At 35.5% G+C, this 23577-nt stretch overlaps 1 protein-coding gene across 13 annotated transcripts in view; it reads left to right on the plus strand.

Annotated features, from left to right (window-relative positions):
• The window catches only part of EPHA5 (EPH receptor A5), a 405634-nt gene that overhangs the window by 62019 nt on the left and 320038 nt on the right, over positions 1 to 23577 (plus strand). For all 13 annotated transcript variants that reach the window (XM_086407625.1, XM_086407629.1, XM_086407626.1 and 10 more), the window contains exon 3: positions 22253 to 22916. In XM_086407625.1, the coding sequence (XP_086263751.1) occupies positions 22253 to 22916 (664 nt within the window). The remainder of the gene's footprint in view (positions 1 to 22252; positions 22917 to 23577) is intronic.

Consider the following 23577-nt stretch of genomic DNA (forward strand, 5'->3'; position numbering starts at 1 on the left):
GTCTGACTCTGTGCAACCCCATAGATGGCAGCCCACCAGGCTTTCCCGTTCCTGGGATTCTCCAGGCAAGAACAGTGGAGTGGGTTGCCATTTCCTTCTCCAGAGGCTTCAGCAAAATAGAATCTAAGTGAAACCTTAATCTGAGAATTTAATGGACTGTAGCCTTTCCTTTGAACTCACACTACTGATGGTAATGTTAGTGCCTGATGAACTCCCTTTTTCCCCCAAATCTCTAACATGCCCAGAAACACATCCACATACAAACACACTGATACACACAACCCGATACTAGACAAAGAAAAACACTCAGAAGATGTCTAGGACTAAATATGTCAACATGCTAGGAGTCCTAATAAAACTATCACATTCTGGAACCCTGTGGAAGGGTTTTCTGGGTTTGACTCGGTATTTGAACTCTTATTCTTACTCCTGGGTGCCTGACTTTGCTTTTGGTTCTTTTTTTTTTTCCTGTACTATGATTTTTTAACCTTTCTCACTTTTTGGTGTCCTCTTTCATTTATTCAACAAAATAATGCTTATTATAAATCTATTTTGTACTAGTACTGTGTACACTGTAAATGGAGAAATGAAAGACAAAACTCCATGCTGCACATAGTGTAATGGAGGAAACAGGCTGTAACTATTAATTCATAAGCATTATCATTCACTTACTATGTGTCAGTGACTGTGTTTGACATTGCAGAATCAAATACGAATATCTTATCTCCACTTGCAAATGGCTTAAAACCTAGATTTTAATACATTTGTTTGTCCCATCCTTCTGGCCACAGCAGTAGTAGCCATTTCTGTGTCTTAGATGTCTTCCAGGTTGGTGCGTATTGTCATAGCCCCAGCATAAGTGAGGAAGGAGGCAATTTGTGTAAACAAGTGATGTTTCCCAAATGATTTTCTTTCTTTTTTTTGCTGTTGTTTAACCTCATAAAACTTGACAGCAGTGTTAGTTATTCAAACTGGGCTATATCCTGATTAAGGGGAGAATCATTTTTCTAAGAATGATGTTAGCAATTACCCTATTGCTTTTTGTAATGAGTTTTGATAGATTATGAAAAAATGGAGACTTGGTTCTTAGTGATATCTGTGTAAGCACTAAAGTATGCTCCTCCTGCTCTTTTTCCTGCCTATCTGTAAGAATGAAAGACATTATCACCTTGTTTTTTTCCTACTTTGTTCCCACATATGGTAAGGCATTGAGACCTTTCTAAGTGTATACAATTCCATTATCTGATTCCTCAAGTTTCCAGAGTCATTTTCTAAATACATTTTTTTCAGTTTCTCCTTATTGCTGAAATCTAAATTTCTTTTCTATTTAAACATATCTTTAAACAAACAAAACTCCAGCCAACACCATAGGCCACTTTTCGTTTCATAGCAATATATGTATAACTATTCAAGTACTGAAATATTATGTTAATTTTAATTTTTATTAATAAAAAAGTTACATAGACCAGCAGATAGGAGATTTTGAGTGATCATACATTCTGTATAACTCTCAGAGACAAAATGTAAAGAAAATATATTGAAAAATTTAAAAATTAAAGTGTAACATATCTTTACTAAAATGGTAGTTGTTTTCTCACAGGAAAAAAAATGAATGAGATTCAAATACTGTGAAGGATATCACATTAATTTAATTATTAACATTTTTCAAAGGACATTGTGCATTTAGATTATAATTGAGTCAAAGGGAACACATTTTTAAAATCCAGCTCAACTTTTTTCTTTGTATTTCTAAATCTGAAGTTTGGACCTCATCTGGGCCTCATTCAGTGCAGTTCAATCACTCATTTGTGTCTGACTCTTTGTGACCTCATGGACTGTAGCACGCCAGTCCTCCCTGTCCATCACCAACTCCTGAAGCCCACACAAACTCATGTCCATTACGTTGGTGATGCCATCCAACTATCTCATCCTCTGTTGTCCCCTTTTCCTCCCGCTTTCAATCTTTCCCAGCATCAGGGTCTTTTCCAATGAGTCAGCTCTCTGCATCAGGTAGTCAAAGTATTAGAGTTTCAGCATCAGTATCAGTCCTTCCAATGAATATTCAGGACTGAGTTTCTTTAGGATGGACTGGTTGGATCTCCTTACAGTCCAAGGGACTCTCAAGAGTCTTCTCCAACACCACAGTTCAAAAGCATCAATTCTTGGGCACTCAGCTTTCTGTATAGTTCAGCTCTCACATCCATACATGACTACTGGAAAAACTGTAGCTCTGACTAGATGGACCTTTGTTGGTAAAGTAATGTCTCTGCTTTTTAATAGGCTGTCTAGGTTGGTCATAATTTTTCTTCCAAGGGGCAGGCATCTTTTAATTTCTTGGCTGCAGTCACCATCTGTAGTGATTTTAGAGCCCCAAAAATATAAAGTCTGTCACTGTTTCCATTGTTTCCCCATCTATTTGCTATGAAGTGATGGGGCCAGATGCCATGATCTTAGTTTTCTGAATGTTGAGTTTTAAGCCAACTTTTTTACTCTCTTATTTCACTTTCATCAAGAGGCTCTTTAGTTCTTTTTTGCTTTCTGCCATCAGGGTGGTGTCATCTGCATATCTGAGGTTATTGATATTTCTCCCAGAAATCTTGATTCCAGTTTGTTCTTCATCCAGCCTGGCATTTTTCATGATGTATTCTGCATATAAATTAAATAAGCAGGGTAACAATATACAGCCTTGACGTACTACTTTCCCAATCTGGGACCAGTTTGTTGTACCATGTCCAGTTCTAACTGTTGCTTCTTGACCTGCAGAAAGATTTCTCAGGAGGCAGGTAAGGTGGTCCGGTATTCCCATATCTTTTAAGAATTTTCCACAGTTTGTTGTGATCCACACAGTCAAAGGGTTTGGCATTGTCAATAAAGCAAAAGTAGATGTTTTTTTTGAACTCTTTTGCTGGGCCTCATACTAAGACAAAATATAGTCTTGAACATTTTGTTTAGCTTTCTAGAATGCCAGGATGTCTGCCAGAGGCAATCTCAAAGAGGAAATTTAGGAATTTAAATATGTTTAAAATTCTCAAGTAAAGAAAAAAAAAAACATATATATTCTCACACACGTATATAGCTATATATCTAATGGTGATAAGAGATATTCCTTGTAAAAATTGAGTTTAAACTCCTTAGAAGTGGGCTGGGATGTTGGAGAAAGCATTTCAATCAGATGACAGAAGAATAGGCTGCATCATGAAAGCAAGGTTTGCTGTTTAAGTTTTCATAGTGCAGATGGTTTTCTACTTGGAGGATTTGAAAAGAAGAATCTATTTGACAGATATACTGAGGACTCGAGTATTTTGCTGAAGGATCCAAAAGATGAATATATAGTACTGTTCTCTCAAAGAAATTTTTGTTTAGTTTGAGGAAAAAAGCATACTATAAGTATCTATGAATTGGTGTTTTATAGTCTTCTACATTTATTGGACATTTTTACAGAAATCTGGCTAGAAGTTATACTTACCCAAGAGAGGCTATGTATGTGATGAGAGGGTCAAGAGCAATGACTCTGAAGTAATGGTGTCAGAATCATAGTTCCATACTTCATTAACTTTCCTAGTTTTCCTTTCTAAATAATAATCACCTCCTCATTGGACTGTGGTGAGTATAACATGTGTTAAAGCATGCAAAATATTTAAGAAAGTTCTAGATATGTTTTTAGTTCTCCATAAATTTTAAATGATGATTATTATTTCATATTTTTGAAATACATATTTCTGGATCTCTGGATTCTGTAGGTCATGTATACTACTCAAGAAGTCAGCATTTTTAATAAACCAACAGAGGTGGTAATGATGTAGTTGATGAATAAATCAGTGTTTGAGAACCTCTGTTGTAGGTCATTTAAATTGATACAAAGAATAAGAGAAAGTAGGAACTGGACAGTAATATTTTCAAGTAAAACAAGAAAAATGAAGATATGTATAAATACACATAGTTTAGAAGGAAATGAGAAAAATAAAAATTGAGTAGGTTTTACATAGAGAAATATTTAGCTAAGGCATATTATTTATGTAAGCACAACCCTATTAAGTCGAATAGGAATTCTGTGCACATATATACTTAGGAAAACCTGGTGAATATGTATATACACATATACACACACACACTTATATCTATATGCATATACACACACACACATACATACCTAAATGAGACTCAGTGCATCTTTTGTTGAATGTTTAATTCTGTGAGCTCTAAGGTATCTTAGCTAAGGAGAGGAGAAGGCAATGGCAACCCACTCCAGTACTCTTGCCTGGAAAATCCCATGGACAGAGGAGCCTGGTAGGCTACAGTCCATGGGGTCGCTAAGAGTCGGACACGACTGAGCGACTTCACTTGCACTTTTCACTTTCATGCATTGGAGAAGGAAACAGCAGCCCACTCCAGTGTTCTTGCCTGGAGAATCCCAGGAATGGGAAAGCTGGTGGGCTGCCATCTGTGGGGTCGCATAGAGTCGGACATGACTGAAGTGACTTAGCAGCAGCAGCAGCTAAGGAGAAAAATGAATTAAAAAATGAGTTAAGATGCTTTAACTAGAAAACAATTACATTAGTCATTATTTATTTTTCATTTAAAGGTACATTTTCAAAACCAGGCTGCATAAATAAATTCAGTTATTTAATATCAATATGTTTTGTAGTTCTATATTCTTTATGGTTACTGATTGTACTTAAGTAGAATTTTGTATTCTATTGTAAATACCAAGGCATTTAATGGCTTTCCTCTCACAAAGATAACCTAGATTTTTAAAAAATACTTAAATATATGTTTAATAATAATTGATGAATGTTGAAAGAATTTTGATCTCTCAAATATAATTTGTAATCACCTTTAAAGACATAGTTTTTTAGTTATGTATAAAACATTAAGCTGTTTATAATAAATCAGTGCAAATGCCTCTAAAGTTAGGCATTATTAACAGGTGTACATATGAAAACATCTTGCAGGTTGCCAATGTGATCAGTTACTTTTTTCAGGGCCCCTTCGTGGCAAGCTTCTGTGACTAGGATGACTATATATTTAACTCATTTATTAGTTGTACTCCATTATGAATGGAACATCTCAATATGGGAATACATTTATCTTCTTAGGAATGTAAGTGTATACTTTACCACTTAATGTAAGAAAAACATAAACTATCAAATTGAGGGCATATCAGTTGTTCCTTAAATATCACTGAAGAAATGAGGTGTGTCAGTAGTAAGGCTATATGAAACCATAAAGTAAACACTTAGAGAAAGATCATAAAGAAAATGTTGCTGATTTAATGATGCTACAAGGTGGTCAGCTCTAAAATACAGCTCTAAATTTTTGTAAAAATTAATAAATTTAAAATATACTGAGATTTTCAATTAAAGCAAGAGATTTAATTATGAATATTGAGATCTGTAAGGGCTTCCCAGGTGGCTCAGTGGTAAAGAATCCACCTGCCATTGCAGGAGACGTGGATTCAATCCCTGGGTCAGGAAGATCCCCTGGAATAGGAAATGACAACCCACTCCAGTATTCTTGCCTCAAAAAGTCAATGGACAGGGGAGCCTGGTGGTCTAGAGTCCATGGAGTACCAAGGAGTTGGACATGACTGAACAACTGAGCATTGAGATCTAGACAACTGTTTTATTTGCTTTTAGAAAATTTCCAGTATGTATTACTTTGTTACATTTTATAACAGTTACTTTTCTAGTATTTTTCTTTGTATATATATGATGTCCTTTTAGAGTTGAAATTAAATATAAAAAAATAGACTCTACTTCTTATTGGATATATATTAAAGAGCTTTTCTATTTCATCTTACAACTTGCCTTCTTCATTTGTACCAGGTGAGCTGGACTATATGAACTGGAGTCATTATGGTTCATATACTTCTTTTTGGGGGATAAGTGAAAGATAATCTCGGTCCCAGTGTTTGAACTTAACATTTAGTTCAACTAATTAGATCTTATCAAGATAGAAATTTCAGCTACCATACCATTATAACTTTAACATTCCATTTTATGTGAACAGAAAAGAAACTGGTTAGAACAAATTTCAACATCACCTGAATAAATCCTGCTTTTGTGTGAGTCACTGAAGTTTTTAAATGCTATGTTTTGGCCACGAAATACAATTTTGCAGTCTTCTGAGGCTTCCATGGGCTTGTCAACTGTCACTTTTCTGTGATAATTATGGAGAGAAATACACAGATAAATGAAATTCACAGTGATTTGGGCAGCCCCCTATTTCACTAGATTCAATTCTCTTCACTATAAAACCTTTCCTGGAGCTGCCAAGTCTTAACAACATTTGACAGAATTGAGTTTAACCTTTTCTTTCTTTCCTTGCCGTCTTCTGGTGAGAGTTATTATTGAGAGGAAAAAAATAGTGGCCAGAGCAAAAGGCTGGCAACATTTCAAGGTTGACATGCCAAGTGTTCTTTGACTAAGTTGCTTTTAGAAGAGGGAGGGAGAAAAAAATCACTCAAAAGTTCTTTCCGTTCCATTGCTGTACATCCCTGCAAACCACTGAGTAAAGCAAAGAGTCAGTCAAATGCTTTTGGAATTTCCACTCATTCATTCATTTTTCATTCATTCTTACATATAAACAATGATAGGTATTGAGTTTGTACATTTCTCCATGAATAATTCTAAATAGTGAGAATACGCTGATAATTGAGAACAAGTTTCTTGTCATAAAATGAATCCATTGGAGAAGGATGCATTTATGTAAACTGGCAAGAGAGTATAAATTAGGCATTATGAAAAATTTGTCAGTGGGGAAGAGTCAAAATTTAAGCCATTAACAGTATCCCAGTAAGTTCCTACCTCTAAGCAATTATCAGTCAGCACCTTAATTAAATTTCCCAAAGTATGTTCTGTGTATTTCTACAGGATGCTTAGGTGTGTTATAAATAAGAGAGTTCTCTGGCAATAAAAGCATGGAGAGTAGTATAACATATAAAGCTAAATAAGATAATTTATTGCATAGCTTTACTATAATGATATGAATACTATACAGATTTATTTTATATATGTGTGTACAGTTCTCAAAGCTTTCAATATTATCTTAAAAACAGATACAGAAGGAAGAGCTTCATAGTTGTCTTGTAAATAAACACTTGCACTCCACAAAATATATAGTGGGATTCTAGTTGCATCTTTATTTTTAATCACTGAGTCATGTCTGACTCTTTTAGACCCCTGGAACTGCAGCATGCCAGGCTTCCCTGTCCTTAACTGTCTCCTGTTGTTTACTCAGACTCATGTCCTTTGAGTCGATGATGCCATCCGGCCATCTTATCCTCTGATGCCCCCTTTTCCTTCTGCCTAAAATCGTTCCCAGCATCAGGGACTTTTCCAGTGAGTTGTCTGTTTGAATCAGATGACCAAAATACTGTAGCTTCATCTTCAGCATCGGTCCTTCCAAAGAATATTCAGGGTTAATTGTGTGTAAGATTGACTGATTTGATCTCCTTGCTGTCTCAAGAGTCTTCCCCAGTACCACAATTTGAAAGCATTAAATCTTTGGCACTCAGCCTACTTTATGGGCCAGCTGTCATATCTGTACATGACTACTGGAAAAATATACCTTTGACTAGATGGACCTTTTTTGGCCAAGTGGTGTCTCTGCTTTTTAAGATGCTCTCTAGGTTTGTCAAAGCTTTTCTTCCAAGGAGCAAGTGTTTTTTTTTAAATTTCAAAGCTGCAGTCACCGTCTGCACTGATTTTGGAGCCCAGGAAAATAAAACTGTCACTGTTTTCACTTTTTCCCCTTCAATTTGCCATGAAATAATGGGACTGTATGCCATGATCTTAGTATTTTGAATGTTAAATTTTAAGCCAGCTTTTTCACTCTCCTTTTTCACCCTTATCAAGAGGCTCCTTACTTCCTCTTGGTTTCTGCCATAAGAGTGGTATCATCTGCATATCTGAGGTTGTTGATGTTTCTCCCAGAAATCTTGATTACAGCTTGTGAGTCATCCATCCCAGGATTTCACATGATGCACTCTAAATGTAAGTTAAATAAGTAAGGTGACAATATACAGTCTTGATATACTCCTTCCCTAATTTTGAATCAGTCCATTGTTCCATGTCCAGTTCTAACTGTTGCTTCTTGTCCTGCACACAAGTTTCTCAGGAGACAGGTAAGGTAGTCTGGTATTCCGATCGCTTTAAGAATTTTCCACAGTTTGTTGTGATCCATGCAGTCAAAGGTTTTAGCATAGTCAGTGAAGCAGAAATAGATGTTTTTCTGGAATTCTCTTGCTTTGTCTGTGGTCCAATGAATGTTAGCAGTTTGATCCCTGGTTCCTCTGCCTTTTCTAAATCCAGCTTGTAGATCTGGAAGTTCTTGGTTCATGAACAACTGAAGCCTAGCATGAAGAATTTTGAGCATTTCCTTGCTGTCATATCACAATGAGTGCAATTGTATGGTAGTTTGAATATTTTAGTATTGACTTTCTTTGGGATTGGAATGAAAACTGACCTTTTCCAGTTCTGTAGCTACTGCTGAGTTTTTCAAATTTGCTGGCATTATTGGGTGCAGCACTTTAACAGCATCATCTTTTATTTATTTATTTATTTTTAAAATTTTATTTTATTTTTAAACTTTACATAATTGTATTAGTTTTGCCAAATATCAAAATGAATCCGCCACAGGTATACATGTGTTCCCCATCCTGAACCCTCCTCCTTCCTCCCTCCCCATACCATCCCTCATAGCTCAGCTGGAATTCCATCACCTCCACTAGCTTTGTTGTGATGCTTCCTAAGGCCCCACTTGGCTTTGCACTCAGGGATATTTGGTTCTAGATGAGTGATCACACCATTGTGGTTACCTGGATCATTAAGATCTGTTTTGTATAGTTCTGTTTATTCTTGCCACCTCTTCTTAATATTTTCTGCTTCTGTTAGGTCCGTACCATTTCTATCCTTTATTGTGCCCATCTTTGCATGAAATATAGGTTCTGACTACTTTTTATTCAGTCTTTCTCTGCATTCTTCAAATTGGATCCTTTTCATTGATCTAGACTCATGAATTTAGTGCATTTTTCCTGTTCAATTGTACTTTTAGCACCATATGATTATATGGGTGTAATAAAACATAATTCATAGTAGTTTTGTTTATATTTAAAGTAAAGATAAGTGTTTCACTGTATTTAAAATTTTCATGTCCCTGTCATCATTGTATATTTGAGATCTTTATATAAATGAATGAATATTAACTTTTGTATAATGGTATATAGTAAGAATATAACATTTTATTCATTCTTAGTGATGGCAGTGGTTTCAAATGTTTGGCTGGTACAACATTGGAAATATCATCTTGGCATATCTATCTCTAGTCATATGTGAAAATCCTAGCTTAAAAAGTGTTAAATTTATCATGTATTGCCAAACAGCTCCATAAATTTGGCTACCAGTGTATTCTCCCTTCAGCAGCATGGATGAGTTCCTGTTTCCTATAACCTTTCTAAAACTTGATTCTGTATCTGCCTGCATTTTCCCAAATAAACACACATTTAAATTAAAAAAAGTATCCTGTGTTCAGTAAGCTGCCAAAAGTAAAATAGGGAAATGTTATCAAAGAGTCTGAGATTTCCAAGAGTAAGGACTATGTATTAATATCTCATTGTGAATTAAAAAAAAAAGTTATAGAAGTATATTTAATTTACAATGTTGTGTTAGTTTCAGGTGTACAATGAAGAATCAGTTATGTATGTATCAGATCAGATCAGATCAGTCGCTCAGTTGTGTCCGACTCTTTGTGACCCCATGAATCGCAGCACGCCAGGCCTCCCTGTCCATCACCAACTCCCGGAGTTCACTCAGACTCACGTCCATCGAGTCAGTGATGCCATCCAGCCATCTCATCTTCTGTCATCCCCTTCTTCTCCCGCCCCCAATCCCTCCCATCACAGTCTTTTCCAATGAATCAACTCTTCGCATGAGGTGGCCAAAGTACTGGAGTTTCAGCTTTAGCATCATTCCTTCCAAAGAAATCCCAGGGCTGATCTCCTTCAGAATGGACTGGTTGGATCTCCTTGTAGTCCAAGGGACTCTCAAGAGTCTTCTCCAACACCACAGTTCAAAAGCATCAATTCTTTGGCGCTCAGCCTTCTTCACAGTCCAACTCTCACATCCATACATGACCACAGGAAAAACCATAGCCTTGACTAGATGAATACACAGTATATAATAGATAATATTAGAATACATAACTAATAAGTGAAAGTGAAGTGAAGTGAAGTGGCTCAGTCGTGTCCAATTCTTTGCGACCGCATGGACTGTAGCCTACTAGGCTCCTCTGTCCATGGGATTTTCCAGGCAATAGTACTGGAGTGGATTGCCATTTCCTTCTCCAGGGGATCTTCCCGGCCCAGGGATTGAACCCAGGTCTCCCGCATTGTAGACAGATGCTTTACCATCTGAGCCACCAGGGAAGTCCTATTAGATAACTAATATGGACCCACTATATAGAACAGGGAATACTACTCAGTACTCTGTAATGGCCTATATGGGGAAAGAATCCAAAAAAGAATGGACATATGTGATCATGAGATACAGGGAAGCCTGGTGTGCTTCAATCCATGGGGTCGCAAAGAATCATATGTGACTTGATGACTGAACAGCAACAAATGTATATGTGTGTACATGTATCTGTTTGATACCTATTAGTTGTATAAAACAGAACAATCAAAGGAAGTCAGTGACAGTGACCTTCTGCAATTATGGATATACCCTTTATCATATTCAGAATCCTGTTTATAGTCCATCTATAAGTAGATATAGAAGTCTCAAATATTAATAAGATCCTTTAGGCTATAATTCTAAATTTAATTAATATAGTTCTTTATATATATAGAAAATGTATATTTTTGTACTATAACTAGACTTACCTGATGTCTGTATTTCCTACGTTTGTTTCCTCTTGTATACTGACAAAAGGGATTGTGTTGATAAGGAGAGAAAAAGGCAATTAAAAACTTGGTTCAATTTTAAGATTAAAACCCCAGTGCAAAATTAATTTCACTGTTCTCATTTGTGGGTACTAACCTAGGGAAAAAAGGCCTCAAGATGATTAATGGTTAATATAAGAAAATACAGGAAAAATACTGGCAGAAGACCCAAGTAGGAAGAGCAAATATGAAATTTATCTTTCCTTCTGCTGTAATTTCACTAACACTTTAAAGGTTTTTACAGAAATTGTCTAGAATTCTTAGCATTCTCAGAAAAATCCATTTCACAGTAATTCTCAAATAAAAAATTCATTAATAAAATACAATAAAATATTTACATTGAGTGGGTAGAAAATTTCTATAAGTATGTCACTCATTATCTTCAACTAGTAAACCCTATTATATTAATAATAACTCTATAGTTTAATGTAGGCCAGAGTTAAATTTGTGTTAAGCTAATGATCAAAAACATGTAAAAATGAACACTAAAAAATTGGAATTGTCATTTTAGAACTATCAAGAGACACTTAAAATTTTCATATTTTTACTAAAGTGTATACTTCTACTTAAGTAGCTGGTTTATATTGACAGAAGAATTTTGGCCAGAAAAGGCCCAACAAATACAAAGGAAGAAATTTCAGTAGATCCATGGCTGTTTCTTCTTTTACTTCCACCTCACAGAGAGCAGCCCTGGAGTTCTGAAAAATAAAGCTGTTCCATATGGAAGTTCCAGCTTCTGACTGTACAATAAAGTAACTATAGACACCCTCCATTTCTACAGCGTCCTTAATCCGACTGTGGCAAGTGGACGCTGTGAACTTTAATCCGTATAATGGCAATATAATCACTTGAACTTGAATAAACTCAAAGCTCCAATGTGGCTGTTTCCCAACAAAAACTGAGATGGAGATTTGTGTTGAATAGCCAGTGACTATAAGAACATGATTAATGTGAGACATGGAGTTGATTATGGGTGCTGTTTGTAAAGCCTGCACCAGAAATATAATGTCTATTGAAAAATGAGGGTGGCATAAAGGACCACAGACAACATTATGTTTCCTGGTATATGTTTTAGGCTGGATAAATCATCCAGTGTTGCAAATGGTTTACTGAAATCTTTTTTCCTTTTTAAAAAAATTTTTTTGCCAGAATAGTGAGTGTATATTGTATCCTTTTTGCCTACAACATTAAATGCACCAAAGGTTAATCTATTTTCATTAAACTGAATCCCAAGTGAAACTGTTTTTTTCCTCATTTACCTAAACTTTCATATTGCTTCAAAAAGAAGGCATCCCCATAGAATATTTAGCTGTCTATAACAGGACAGTATTTATATTGAAGAGAATAGTAATGCCACTCTAAAATTTTAAGTGTTATTGAGAACATGTATATTTAAATAACGCTTTAAGGACCATTCTCTAACATCTCATAATGACTGTCAGGAAGGAATTCTTCACTGTGAGTCTGTTTGTGAGTGTCTGTATCAGTGTCTGTGTGTGTGTATCCACCGTGAAACCCTGAAACACAGGAGAAACATATGACTCCTTAGATCTTAAAATCTCCGTGGTAAATGTGTACCACTGTCACTAATGCAAGTTTGTAAATTGAGATCACAGTCATCTTTTTGTAAAGATATGAACTCACAGACTAGGTGAACTTATGCAAGAGTACACAAAAGATTATTTATATTACTACAGTTTTACAAGTTATCAAATTTCTTGGTGTAACAGGACAGAAAATATACAGGGTAAGATACTATCTGGAGAAGGCAATGGCACCCCACTCCAGTACTCTTGCCTGGAAAATCCCATGGACAGAGGAGCCTGGTGGGCTGCGGTCATTGAGGTCGCTAAGAGTCAGACAGGACTGAGTGACTTCACTTTACTTTTCACTTTCATGCATTGGAGAAGGAAATGGCAACCCACTCCAGTGTCCTTGCCTGGAGAATCCCAAGGACAGGGGAGCCTGGTGGGCTGCCATCTCTGGAGTCGCACAGAGTCGGACACGAGTGAAATGACTTAGCAGCAGCAGCAGCAGCAGCAGCAAGATACTATCACATAAAAATGGAAGTGTCTCAATATATTGTATAAAATGGAGCTAAACTAGATCAGTGGCTTATAAATCCATTTCTGGCAGCTTTTAAAAAATTTTACATGGCACAAATTCACAAACATGCCAGATTTGATGGGAGATTTTAATTGAGTTTATTAATTTGCTAATTTTGGGCATACATATTCACTAAGCTCATTCTGCCTTTTAAAGTTATTATTGACCAAGTGACGTTTGAATTTGTTTTTTTAAGTAGATTTTTCAAGAAAAAAGCCAAATATAAACGAGGTATTCAGATATCTTTTATTATTTTATTTAATGTGAAACTGTTCAATATATACCTTCTTAAAACTAGAATGACAAATATAGAAGCAGTCATGTTATATACTTTTTCTTTTTTGTTTTTAGATAATATTCATTACAGTATTTTATAAGAAATACCTTTTTGTTTAAGTGATAAAGTTCTCTGTGAATAATTATCTGATATTTTGCTTTTGCTTTTTCCAATCTCTAATTCATTTCTTGTGCACTTGGATATTTTTTAAAGAATAAATGAAGGGGGACTTGTCTGGCAGTCCAGTGGTTAAGACTTCACCTTCTAGTACAGAGCGCAGGTTTGATTCCTGGTTGGGGAGTTAAATCCCACATGCCTTGTGGCCAAAAAGCATAAAACAGAAGCAATATTGTAACAAATTCAACAAAGACTTTAAAAATGATCCACATTAAAAAAACTTTTAAAAAGCATAAATGAAGAAATAATACATATGTTTTCTTTCCTTTTTGAAAAAAAAAATGCTGACTGCAACATTAGAAAAAAAATGAATTGTTTTTCCAGGTTAAAAAAAAAAAAATCTCTTCATGATTCTTATTTAGTGTTGTAGACAGATGCTCGATTGTCTATAAATTTCCATCTGAAAATATCCATATAAACTTGAAAGTTTTCAACTCTATCTTTCTCAAGTGATTTTGTTTCACAAATTGAATTTGAGCCCATAAATATTTGTACTATTCTGTGGGCAATAAAGTAATTGACTACAGCTTTATTTCATACATAGAAAATTAATTGAGTCATTTCTAGCAATATTGCTATTTCATACTCATGAATTTTAAAGATGTTTTAAACAACAAAAACACCTATTTGATGCAATCTTTTTTCCACTAACATATTATTGAGGAAGTGTAACAAGATTATTGATTCAAATGATATTCACTGAAAGTTGATACATTTTGTCATATTTATTTTACTAAAAAGCCATAGCTTTAAGATTTAATTTCTGAAACAGAAACTAATGCTACAAATATCTTTCTTTTAAAACCATCTTGTCCTGGTGATTATGCATAAAAACTGAGATGTTTCGGTTGCTAAATGGACTTGTGTTGTCTTGATAAAAAACTCAGTAAACTGAGCAAGGAAGGATGGACGCTAGAATTCCACAACAAAGGCCCACAGTTTTATGTTATGAAAATCTAAATACTTAGTTCATCAGGTAATGAAAATTTTTCTCTTATAATGGTTAGTATTACTTCATATACCACTATATTTTATACATTAGAATTTTAACCCTTCTAAAAGAGAAAAAATTAATATCAGAGAGCTCTGATCTGAGACGTTAATTTGGCACTAAAAACATATCACTCTCTCTAGATCTGTTTACTCCTCTGAAAAATGATGTGGTTGTGTTCTGTATGATTATGTCATGTATACAGTGCATATGAGAAAATTAATATTCTCAAATGTAGGTTCACTAGCTGTAGCTTTGATCTGTTGTTCCTATATTATAATATAGCTTTGAGGTTTTCACACATTCCATGATTATCTTTGAATTATAATAAAGTTTCTTTTAAAGCATTGTGTTATCTCCCAAGTAAAAATTTGGTTTTCTACTTGACTCTGACTGTTTAAGCATTTGGGCAGCCACTGGACAGGCAGGAGGCTTAGGGACTCATATGTGTGTCCAGCATGCACTGGTCTTAATAATACAGTGTTTCTTTTTAATGATGAATGGCTTCTACTGGACAGTAACACATCAGAAGTAGTAAGAACAGACAAAAAAGTCTGTCCCAACAATAATAGGATTCTCAACTTTTTTTTTTTTTTTTTTACCATTAATAATGATCCTAAGTCTCTTATTCTGTGAGGATTTTTCTATCCTATTTTCTCTCAGAAGAAATGTCCTGGGTTGAATGTATTAGGTAGTGGCAGATGTCTGCATGCACACAGAGACAAATAAGCTCAGTTGTACATCCAACAGGAAGGAAAAACGTAATGAGTTTATATAAGCATAGCAAGTCTAATGTTATGAGGAATAATATTTTTTGTTGTTTAGTTGCTAAGTCATGTCTGACACTTTTTGCGGCCCCATGGACTGTAGCCCACAAGGCTTCTCTGTCCTTGGGATTTCCCAGCAAGAATACTGGAATGGGTTGCCATTTCCTTCTCCAGGGGACCTTCCTGACCCATTGAACCTGTGTCTCCTACATTGGCAGGTGGATTATTTACCACTGAGGCACCAGGGAAGCCCAGGAAGAATATTAGTAATGAGAAACTGAGGAAATAAGAAAATGAGAAAGTAAGCAATTCATTTATTTTCTTACTTGAGTATATTTTACCTAATTTTAATCAGTATAGCAAAATTGAAAAAATGCAATAATCTAAAAAATCTGATATTAAAAATATAAATTATTATGAAAACATAGAGAAACAAAAAAATATCTGGTTTGTTTGAAATTTCTGATTTTTCATGTGGTAGTTCATCTAAGTTTTGAAAGAGCAGGAAGCTTCCAGAAATTCTAAACTTTAGGTAAACTTATGATGCAGTAGCAATTGGAATATGTTGATCACTAGTTAAAAGGGGTAAAATGCCAGATTTCTGAATTTGAGCACAGAGTCAAACCATTTCCCAGGCACTTTCTAAGATCTTGGATAGGTGCTACTGTTTTAAAAGCAGCAGTTAATTCTTAATATGAGGCCAGGATATCTTCAGTGATGGTAGCAAACATACTGCACATACAAAGAAAAATAATAAATGATATCTAACAGTTTTTTGAAGAAAATGAGAAGCCTAGAATCAATTTCTCGTGGAGCATTTCAAGTGCATTGTACAGAATGTTGTGATATTAAAGCATAATGGACAGTTCAGTTCGGTTGCTCAGGCGTGTCTGACTCATTGTGACCCCATGGACTGCTGCATGCCAGGCTTCCCTGTCCATTACCAACTCCCGGAGCTTACTCAACCTCATCCATTGCGTCAGTGATGCCATCCAACCATCTCATCTTCTGTCATTTCCTTTTCCTCCCACCTTCAATCTTTCCCAGCATCAGGGTCTTTTCCAATGAGTCAGCTCTCCGCATCAGGTGACCAAAGTATCAGCCTCAGCATCAGTCCTTCCAATGAATATTCAGGACCAATTTCCTTTAGGATGGACTGGTTGGATCTCTTTGCAGTCCAGGGCACCCTCGAGAGTCTTCTCCAACACCACAGTTCAAAAGCATCAATTCTTCAGCACTCAACTTTATAGTCCAACACTTACATCCTTACATGACTACTGGAAAAACCATAGTTTTGACTAGATGGACCTTTGCTGGCAAAGTAATATCTCTGCTTTTAATACGCTGTCTAGTTTGGTCATAGCTTTTCTTCCAATGAGCAAGTGTCTTTTAATTTCATGGCTGCAGTCACAATCTGCAGTGATTTTGGAGCCTCTCAAAATAAAGTCTGCCACTGTTTCCACTGTTTTCCCATCTACTTACCATATATCGATGGGACAAGATTAGTTTTCTGAGTGCTGAGTTTTAGGACAGTTAACACTATATTCAAAGAAGCGTTTATATGATAAACAAGGTCTTGTTGCAGAGTTATGCCTTGGACATTGCAGAGTAAAGCTGGAAGCAGTTGACCCCTAGCTATGTTTTAACTTTGCTCTGCCAAATAAAATGATTAAGATGGTCGTAATATTGTTTGACTGAAAAGGAAAGAAGGTACAGTGCCAGTAACTGATATGCTACCTCCTAGGCTTTTAATCTGTATAGAATAATGAAAAAGGTTAGTGAGTGAAAAATAAAAACTGAATATGTTAAAACATTTTATGCTAAAAGTATCTAATTAATCTATACTAAGCTCTTAAGTTATAACTGGGAAAATTTAATGCTAAAGAAAGCTAGTTCTACAGGTTAATATGCAGGACTAAACTGAAAGTAGTTGTATGATTAGAATAAAAATAATGTCTTAAATTCCTAGAAGTTTTCACTGAAGACTAACTTTCAAAAATATGAGCTTATAAACATTCCTTTATTTGAATTTATAAAGTTCAGACAATTTACAGAGAACAAAATTTATTTTTGTTCAAAGTAAAACAAAAAGCAAATCATATAATCATTTATTTACCATGTTTGAATTATTTCAAATTTCATATTAACATATCTCTTAACAGGAGGAATATATATGTTTGATATTAATTCATTCATTATAAAATATTTACTGAGTTTCCTACCCTGTGTCTTATGGTATCAGATTCTGAGATATAGTAGAGAAAAGAGAATTATGTCTTTACTTTCATATCTGTTTCAGAGTAATAATATAGAGGGAGATAAAGAAAGGAAATATAGAAGGGAGAAAGGAAGAAAAAGAATTAGTCATGGTTAAATCATGTCTGAAAGAAAATGTGAATTTAGTTTCAACAGAGTGGAGTAAAATTAGTGTAGTGAATCAAGGAATCCCACACACAAATCCAGACTTCATGGACAGACATGCTAATAAGAAGGCAGAGGCACAGACAGGGGATGGACAGAGGAGATGCTCAGGGTGGTATTTTGTGAGCTTGAGAAAATCTGGTCTTTAATTTTTCTCATTTCTAAAGTAAACAATGGAAGTAGATCTTTTAAGGCCACTTATGATGTTTTATATTGGATATTAGATGACTGGGATAGAGAGTTTCAGTTCTCATTCTAGATTATGTAATCAGTATGCTGCTACTGCTAAGTCACTTCAGTCGTGTCCAACTCTGTGCGACCCCATAGATGGCAGCCCACCAGGCTCCCCGGTCCCTGGGATTCTCCAGGCAAGAACACTGGAGTGGGTTGGCCATTTCCTTCTCCAATGCATGAAAATGAAAAGTGAAAGTGAAGTCGCTCAGTCGTGTCCAACCCTCAGCGACCCCATGGACTGCAGCCTTCCAGGCTCCTCCATCCATGGGATTTTCCAGGCAAGAGTACTGGAGTAGGGTGCCATTGCCTTCTCCAATGTAACCAGTATACCAGTGGTTAATTCTTGGTTTATGCATCTAGATACTGTAAAAGCTGGGACTAATTCTAGGACTTCAGGCTGATAATCTTTTCTTTATACAAGACCAGTTAAGTATGTATATGCAGGCCTCTGCTTCAGTGTTTCTGATCACTGTACTTTAGCCTCAGTAAATTAATCTCTATGTAGAAACATATAAACACACAATAATGAAAACAGAACTAAATACCAAGCCTCCTCATAACCTGAAAGGTCAAAATGACTCTGTTCACTTGATGATTCTTCATGTGTATTTGGGGACATAATATAAGGGGAAACTTAATCTAGGCTAAGTGTCCTGAGTCACTGTTTTAAACTGTGAATGCACACAAGGTGTTGTACAGGCAAGGGGCTTGGAAATGAAATAAATGCTAAAAATATAAGAGATACTACAAGCTTGGGGGAAGAAATCAAATAGGGCTGTGAGAAGCAGGCAGGGAGAAAACAGCTCTTAATACCTTGCATAGGAAAAGTTGGTAACTCCATGATACACATATGGATATGAAAACCAGTCCTTTTTCTTTTCCACTTCTCTGATAAATGTGGCTGAATTTTGATGCCTGGCCAAACATGGGATTAGAATGAAACTGATTTGTTTTCAGTGGCCAGTGGGGAAAGAAGCAAGCCCAAGAGTTTGAGAGAGAAATTTAGTCAGCTCAAGCTGGGTGTGTAACCAGTTCTTTAATATTAAGTCATAGAAATAGGAATGAGGAGAAAGCAAACACAGAGAAAAGTCTAGGCTTAGAGGGTGGGGTTTGAGGAGTAGTGGGACCTGAAGAATAGAACTAAATCCACTAAATTATGTGCAATGACGATGTGTCCAAACTGCCCAGGCACCTCACTTACAGTAATCAACAAATACTTCTATTATGCTATGGAAACAGGAATTCCAACAAAATTACACTGAAAATATTGCATTTTCTGTCTATACTCTTCTTTAAATTACGATAGTTCATTGACATGACATTTGCAAAAGTGTCTGGGAATATACCTGTTGTGATCTTAAGTTCTCGGAGAGTGTTACTTTCTCTTCATCCACTTGTTTCTTCTTTGTAAATAAGATATTTGCTTAGGATAGCAAGATATCTTCTTTGTATTAAAAGGGAAGACAACTTCAAAGAATTTAGCATTTTATTTCAGCTAGCCAATCTAAAATAAAGGAAATATTTTTGTTTGTTTCTTAGTGTATTTGTCTAGATAGGAGCAGCTATTTATTGGAAATGCATCTATATTACCTTTTTGAGTCTCTGAATGGCTTACGGCCATAATTATTTAAAAGGAATTACTCCTGTTCATTCATTAGAAATAGAAAATGTGAGCCTTCATTTATATTTTGGACACTTGAAAAGAAAGATAAATAAAATCCCACTATTATATATTCTAACATCAAAGAAAATTACAGTTTTTCTCTTCTTAATTGAGAATATTCAGAGGAGTAACATACTTAAGCACATACTTAGAAATTATCACCCAAAGTAGTACCTATTAAGCTGTCTTGTCAAGTGCTGCTTTGCTTGCATTTTTAATAATATTTGTGGTACCTTGGACTTTGTACAGACAAAGACTGTTAATTTTTTGCCTTATTATCTTGCAAAATGCTACTATTCCTTTTACTTATCCAGTTCTTTTGACTTGCTAGTAGGGCCCTGTTGGACTGTAAGATGCAGAAATAGGTCTTTTACAAATGATTCAAGGCCAGGGATTAGAAATATGTTTGTTATTTGCATTGTAGAACTCTTAAAAATAAGAGAATCTAAAACAGAGATAACGTGGCATTTTGGTTTTCCTTTTTCAGGGAAGAGCTTTTTTTGATGCTCTTTTCTGATTTATTAATTCAAAGGAAATACTTTTAATCTTCTTACAATAAATTAATCACTTTTGTTATTTTCATTTGGTTAGTTGAGATGCTTTTTTCCATGAAATATTAAGCATAGGATTTAGTAACCATTTATAATAACATTGATATCTGGATGGCTTCATGAAGAAACTGTAAGTAGTTTAATGAGAGACAAAGCTGATTAGAAAATCAGAGGCAAAGTACAATTTATATACATTTTGAGAGGGGGCAAAAGTGAGATTAAATGAATGAACTAAGGTTTCATGTAACCCTCTAATGTAGATGTTGTTAGGAAAGATACAGTCTTGATGTCTGTCTTGTGATTTGAGTGAACTCATCAGTTTTCCCTCATTAACACCTTTTACTTCTGTCTTTCTGATGGCAGCTAGAATTCTGAGAGTGGCCATCTAAGGTATACGATTTATGTGCATCCCTTGTGATGCCATTTTTCACATCTGTGTCAGTTGAACAGAATCAAGCAATAACGCTCCATTTAATTTCATGTCTAAAGAAATGAGGTTCTATGAAGTTTATTATCTATAATATTTAATGTCTGAAATCACATTTTGGATTTATTGAAAATCAGTATGTACGGTTTCATTACTCTGTGTGTTTCAGGATAATTTTTAAAGATTTAAAACAAAATTGCATGTACTTTTATTCCCACAGATTCTAGACAGGTTTAAAATAATTTGTTATAATAACATCTTTATGAAGAATAAAAATCTGACTTACACTGTATAAAATGTGGTATGGTACAGTGACATTCTCAAAACTGTAGTGTTGATAGTTTGCTAGGAGAGAGAGGTTGAGATCTCTTATTTGACTGAATAGTATTTTGAAAGCTATATAAATCGTACTTAGTTTTTTACATCCTGTATATATTCATAACATTTAAGGTTATTAGGCATAAAATAAGCATTAGTAAGAAAGAATTAATGCATTCTCAGGTTATGTATAACAAAAAATCACTTAGTATTTGAAATGATGAGGTTCTCTGTATTACTAGTCTATAATTTGTATATCTCTATTTTCTTTCTGTCTCCAGGTTTATATTTGTGGGTACATGTATGATTAAACCCTTTGTAACACAATTTGGGGGGTTTCCCTGGTACCTTGAAGTTTACCTGGTGGCTCAGGTGGTAAAGCATCTGCCTGCAATGTGGGAGACCAGGTTTGATCCCTGGGTGGGGAAGATCCCCTGGAGAAGGAAATGGCAATCCACTCCAGTACTTTTGCCTGGAAAATACCATTGCCAGAGGAGCCTTGTAGGCTACAGTCCATGGGGTGGCAGAGTCAGAAACAACTTGAGCGACTTCACTTCGACTTCACCCTCTGGTACCTCAGTTTTTAAAGAATCCGCCTGCAATGCAGGAGACCTGGGTTCCATTCCTGGGTCGGAAATATCTGCTGGAGAAGGGATAGTCTACTGTCTTCAGTATTTTTGGGATTCCTTGGCTCAGTTGGTAAAGAATCCACCTGCAGTGTGGGAGACCTGGGTTCGATCCCTGGGTTGGGAAGATCCCCTGGAGAAGGGAACGGCTACCCACCCCAGTATTCTGGCCTGGAGAATTCCACATGGGGTTGCAAAGAATCGGACATGGCTGAACGACTTGCAACACAGTTTTTAAAAGAGTTCTACCTGATTGGTTGAATGAAATAAACTATTTTAAGCTAATGAATATTCCTTCAAGTTTTGTTGTGTTGTTTGAGAGTTGAATGTGGATTCAGTCATGTTTATCTCCCTTCTTTTCTTCATTTGCTGCTTTTTTCTCATTGTTATGGTTTTAAAAAATTATACTTTTCTACAAACTTTCTTCCAAATATGCATATTTCCCTCACTGCTTCTTGTTAATCATATCCCACATTGAATTTTATTTTTACTCTGAAATACATGAATTTTTCTGGAGAATATCATTCACATGTGTTCACACCTGAGTTACATTTGAGACAATGACTAATATATTGCGGATTAATTTAATTTGAAAAGGGAAATTATTTTTTAAAATTTTTATTGTATATCTCCTTCTCTCAATACTGTATATTGAGGCTACAGAAATTTTACATCTGAATTAATTTTCTTTTATTTTGCTGGTTATTTTCTAATCATCTTTTTACTTTTTTGTTTTTCTATTTTATATTCTACAGTGGGAAGAGATTGGTGAAGTTGATGAAAATTATGCCCCTATCCACACATACCAAGTATGCAAAGTTATGGAACAGAACCAGAATAACTGGCTTTTGACCAGTTGGATCTCCAATGAAGGTGCTTCCAGAATCTTCATAGAACTCAAATTTACTCTGCGGGACTGCAACAGTCTTCCTGGAGGGCTGGGGACCTGTAAGGAGACTTTCAACATGTATTACTTTGAGTCAGATAACGAGAATGGGAGAAACATCAAGGAAAACCAGTACATCAAAATTGATACCATTGCTGCCGATGAAAGCTTTACAGAACTTGATCTTGGTGACCGTGTCATGAAACTGAACACAGAGGTCAGAGATGTAGGACCTTTAAGCAAAAAGGGATTTTATCTCGCTTTTCAAGATGTGGGTGCTTGCATTGCTCTTGTTTCAGTGCGAGTGTACTATAAAAAATGCCCTTCTGTGGTACGACATTTAGCTGTCTTCCCTGACACAATTACTGGAGCTGATTCTTCACAGTTACTTGAAGTGGCAGGCTCCTGTGTCAACCATTCTGTGACAGACGAACCACCCAAAATGCACTGCAGTGCTGAAGGGGAGTGGCTGGTACCCATTGGGAAATGCATGTGCAAGGCAGGATACGAAGAAAAAAACGGCACCTGTCAAGGTAAGAGTTTGCCTGCGGATCTGCAGGGGCTGTCTGCTTCCCTTGGATCATGTATATGTATATCTTCCAGTGATTATGAGCAAATGACCTTTTACTTTGCTAATTTATGGAGATTATTTCTCTTCAAGTTTGATTTCTCTCCTCTCAGAATTTTAAAACTTCTGGCAATGATGAAAGATTTGAAGTTATATTCTACTGGATATACATAATTAGTACTCAGAGAGTGTCTTACTTGCAGTGTAGTATTTCATATTCATTTTGCTTTCAGAAATTTTATTTTTGAACAACTCACATCAGGGGATATTTCTTTGTTTATCTGCTACTCTATCATGACTCTGTCTCTCTGAAGAGAAAAATAATACTCTTGTTATATGAAATTCAAATGTAAACTTCGATGAGACTTGGCATGCTTTTAACTGCCTTTTAAAGATTCTTTAGGTATAAGTTCTGCCATATGAACTTCATTGGACATATGTGGAAGATGACAGGACTTAGTTTACCATGTTGTGTGCATATAATATAACTTTAAATGCGTAATAAATAGTGCCCAAGAAAGTAACTGTTTGGAGATAGAACCAATACAGAAAGGTCATTTCAAAGCAGTTTGCACTTGGATTATTTTTTCTGTTTTAATTTTTCTTTTAAATTGAAACTTGATCAT

This window comes from Bos grunniens, chromosome 6 (genome assembly GCF_055505025.1).
Source record: "Bos grunniens cultivar Pamir isolate PY7600 chromosome 6, Bosgru_T2T1.0, whole genome shotgun sequence".
Classification (NCBI taxonomy): domain Eukaryota; kingdom Metazoa; phylum Chordata; class Mammalia; order Artiodactyla; family Bovidae; genus Bos; species Bos grunniens.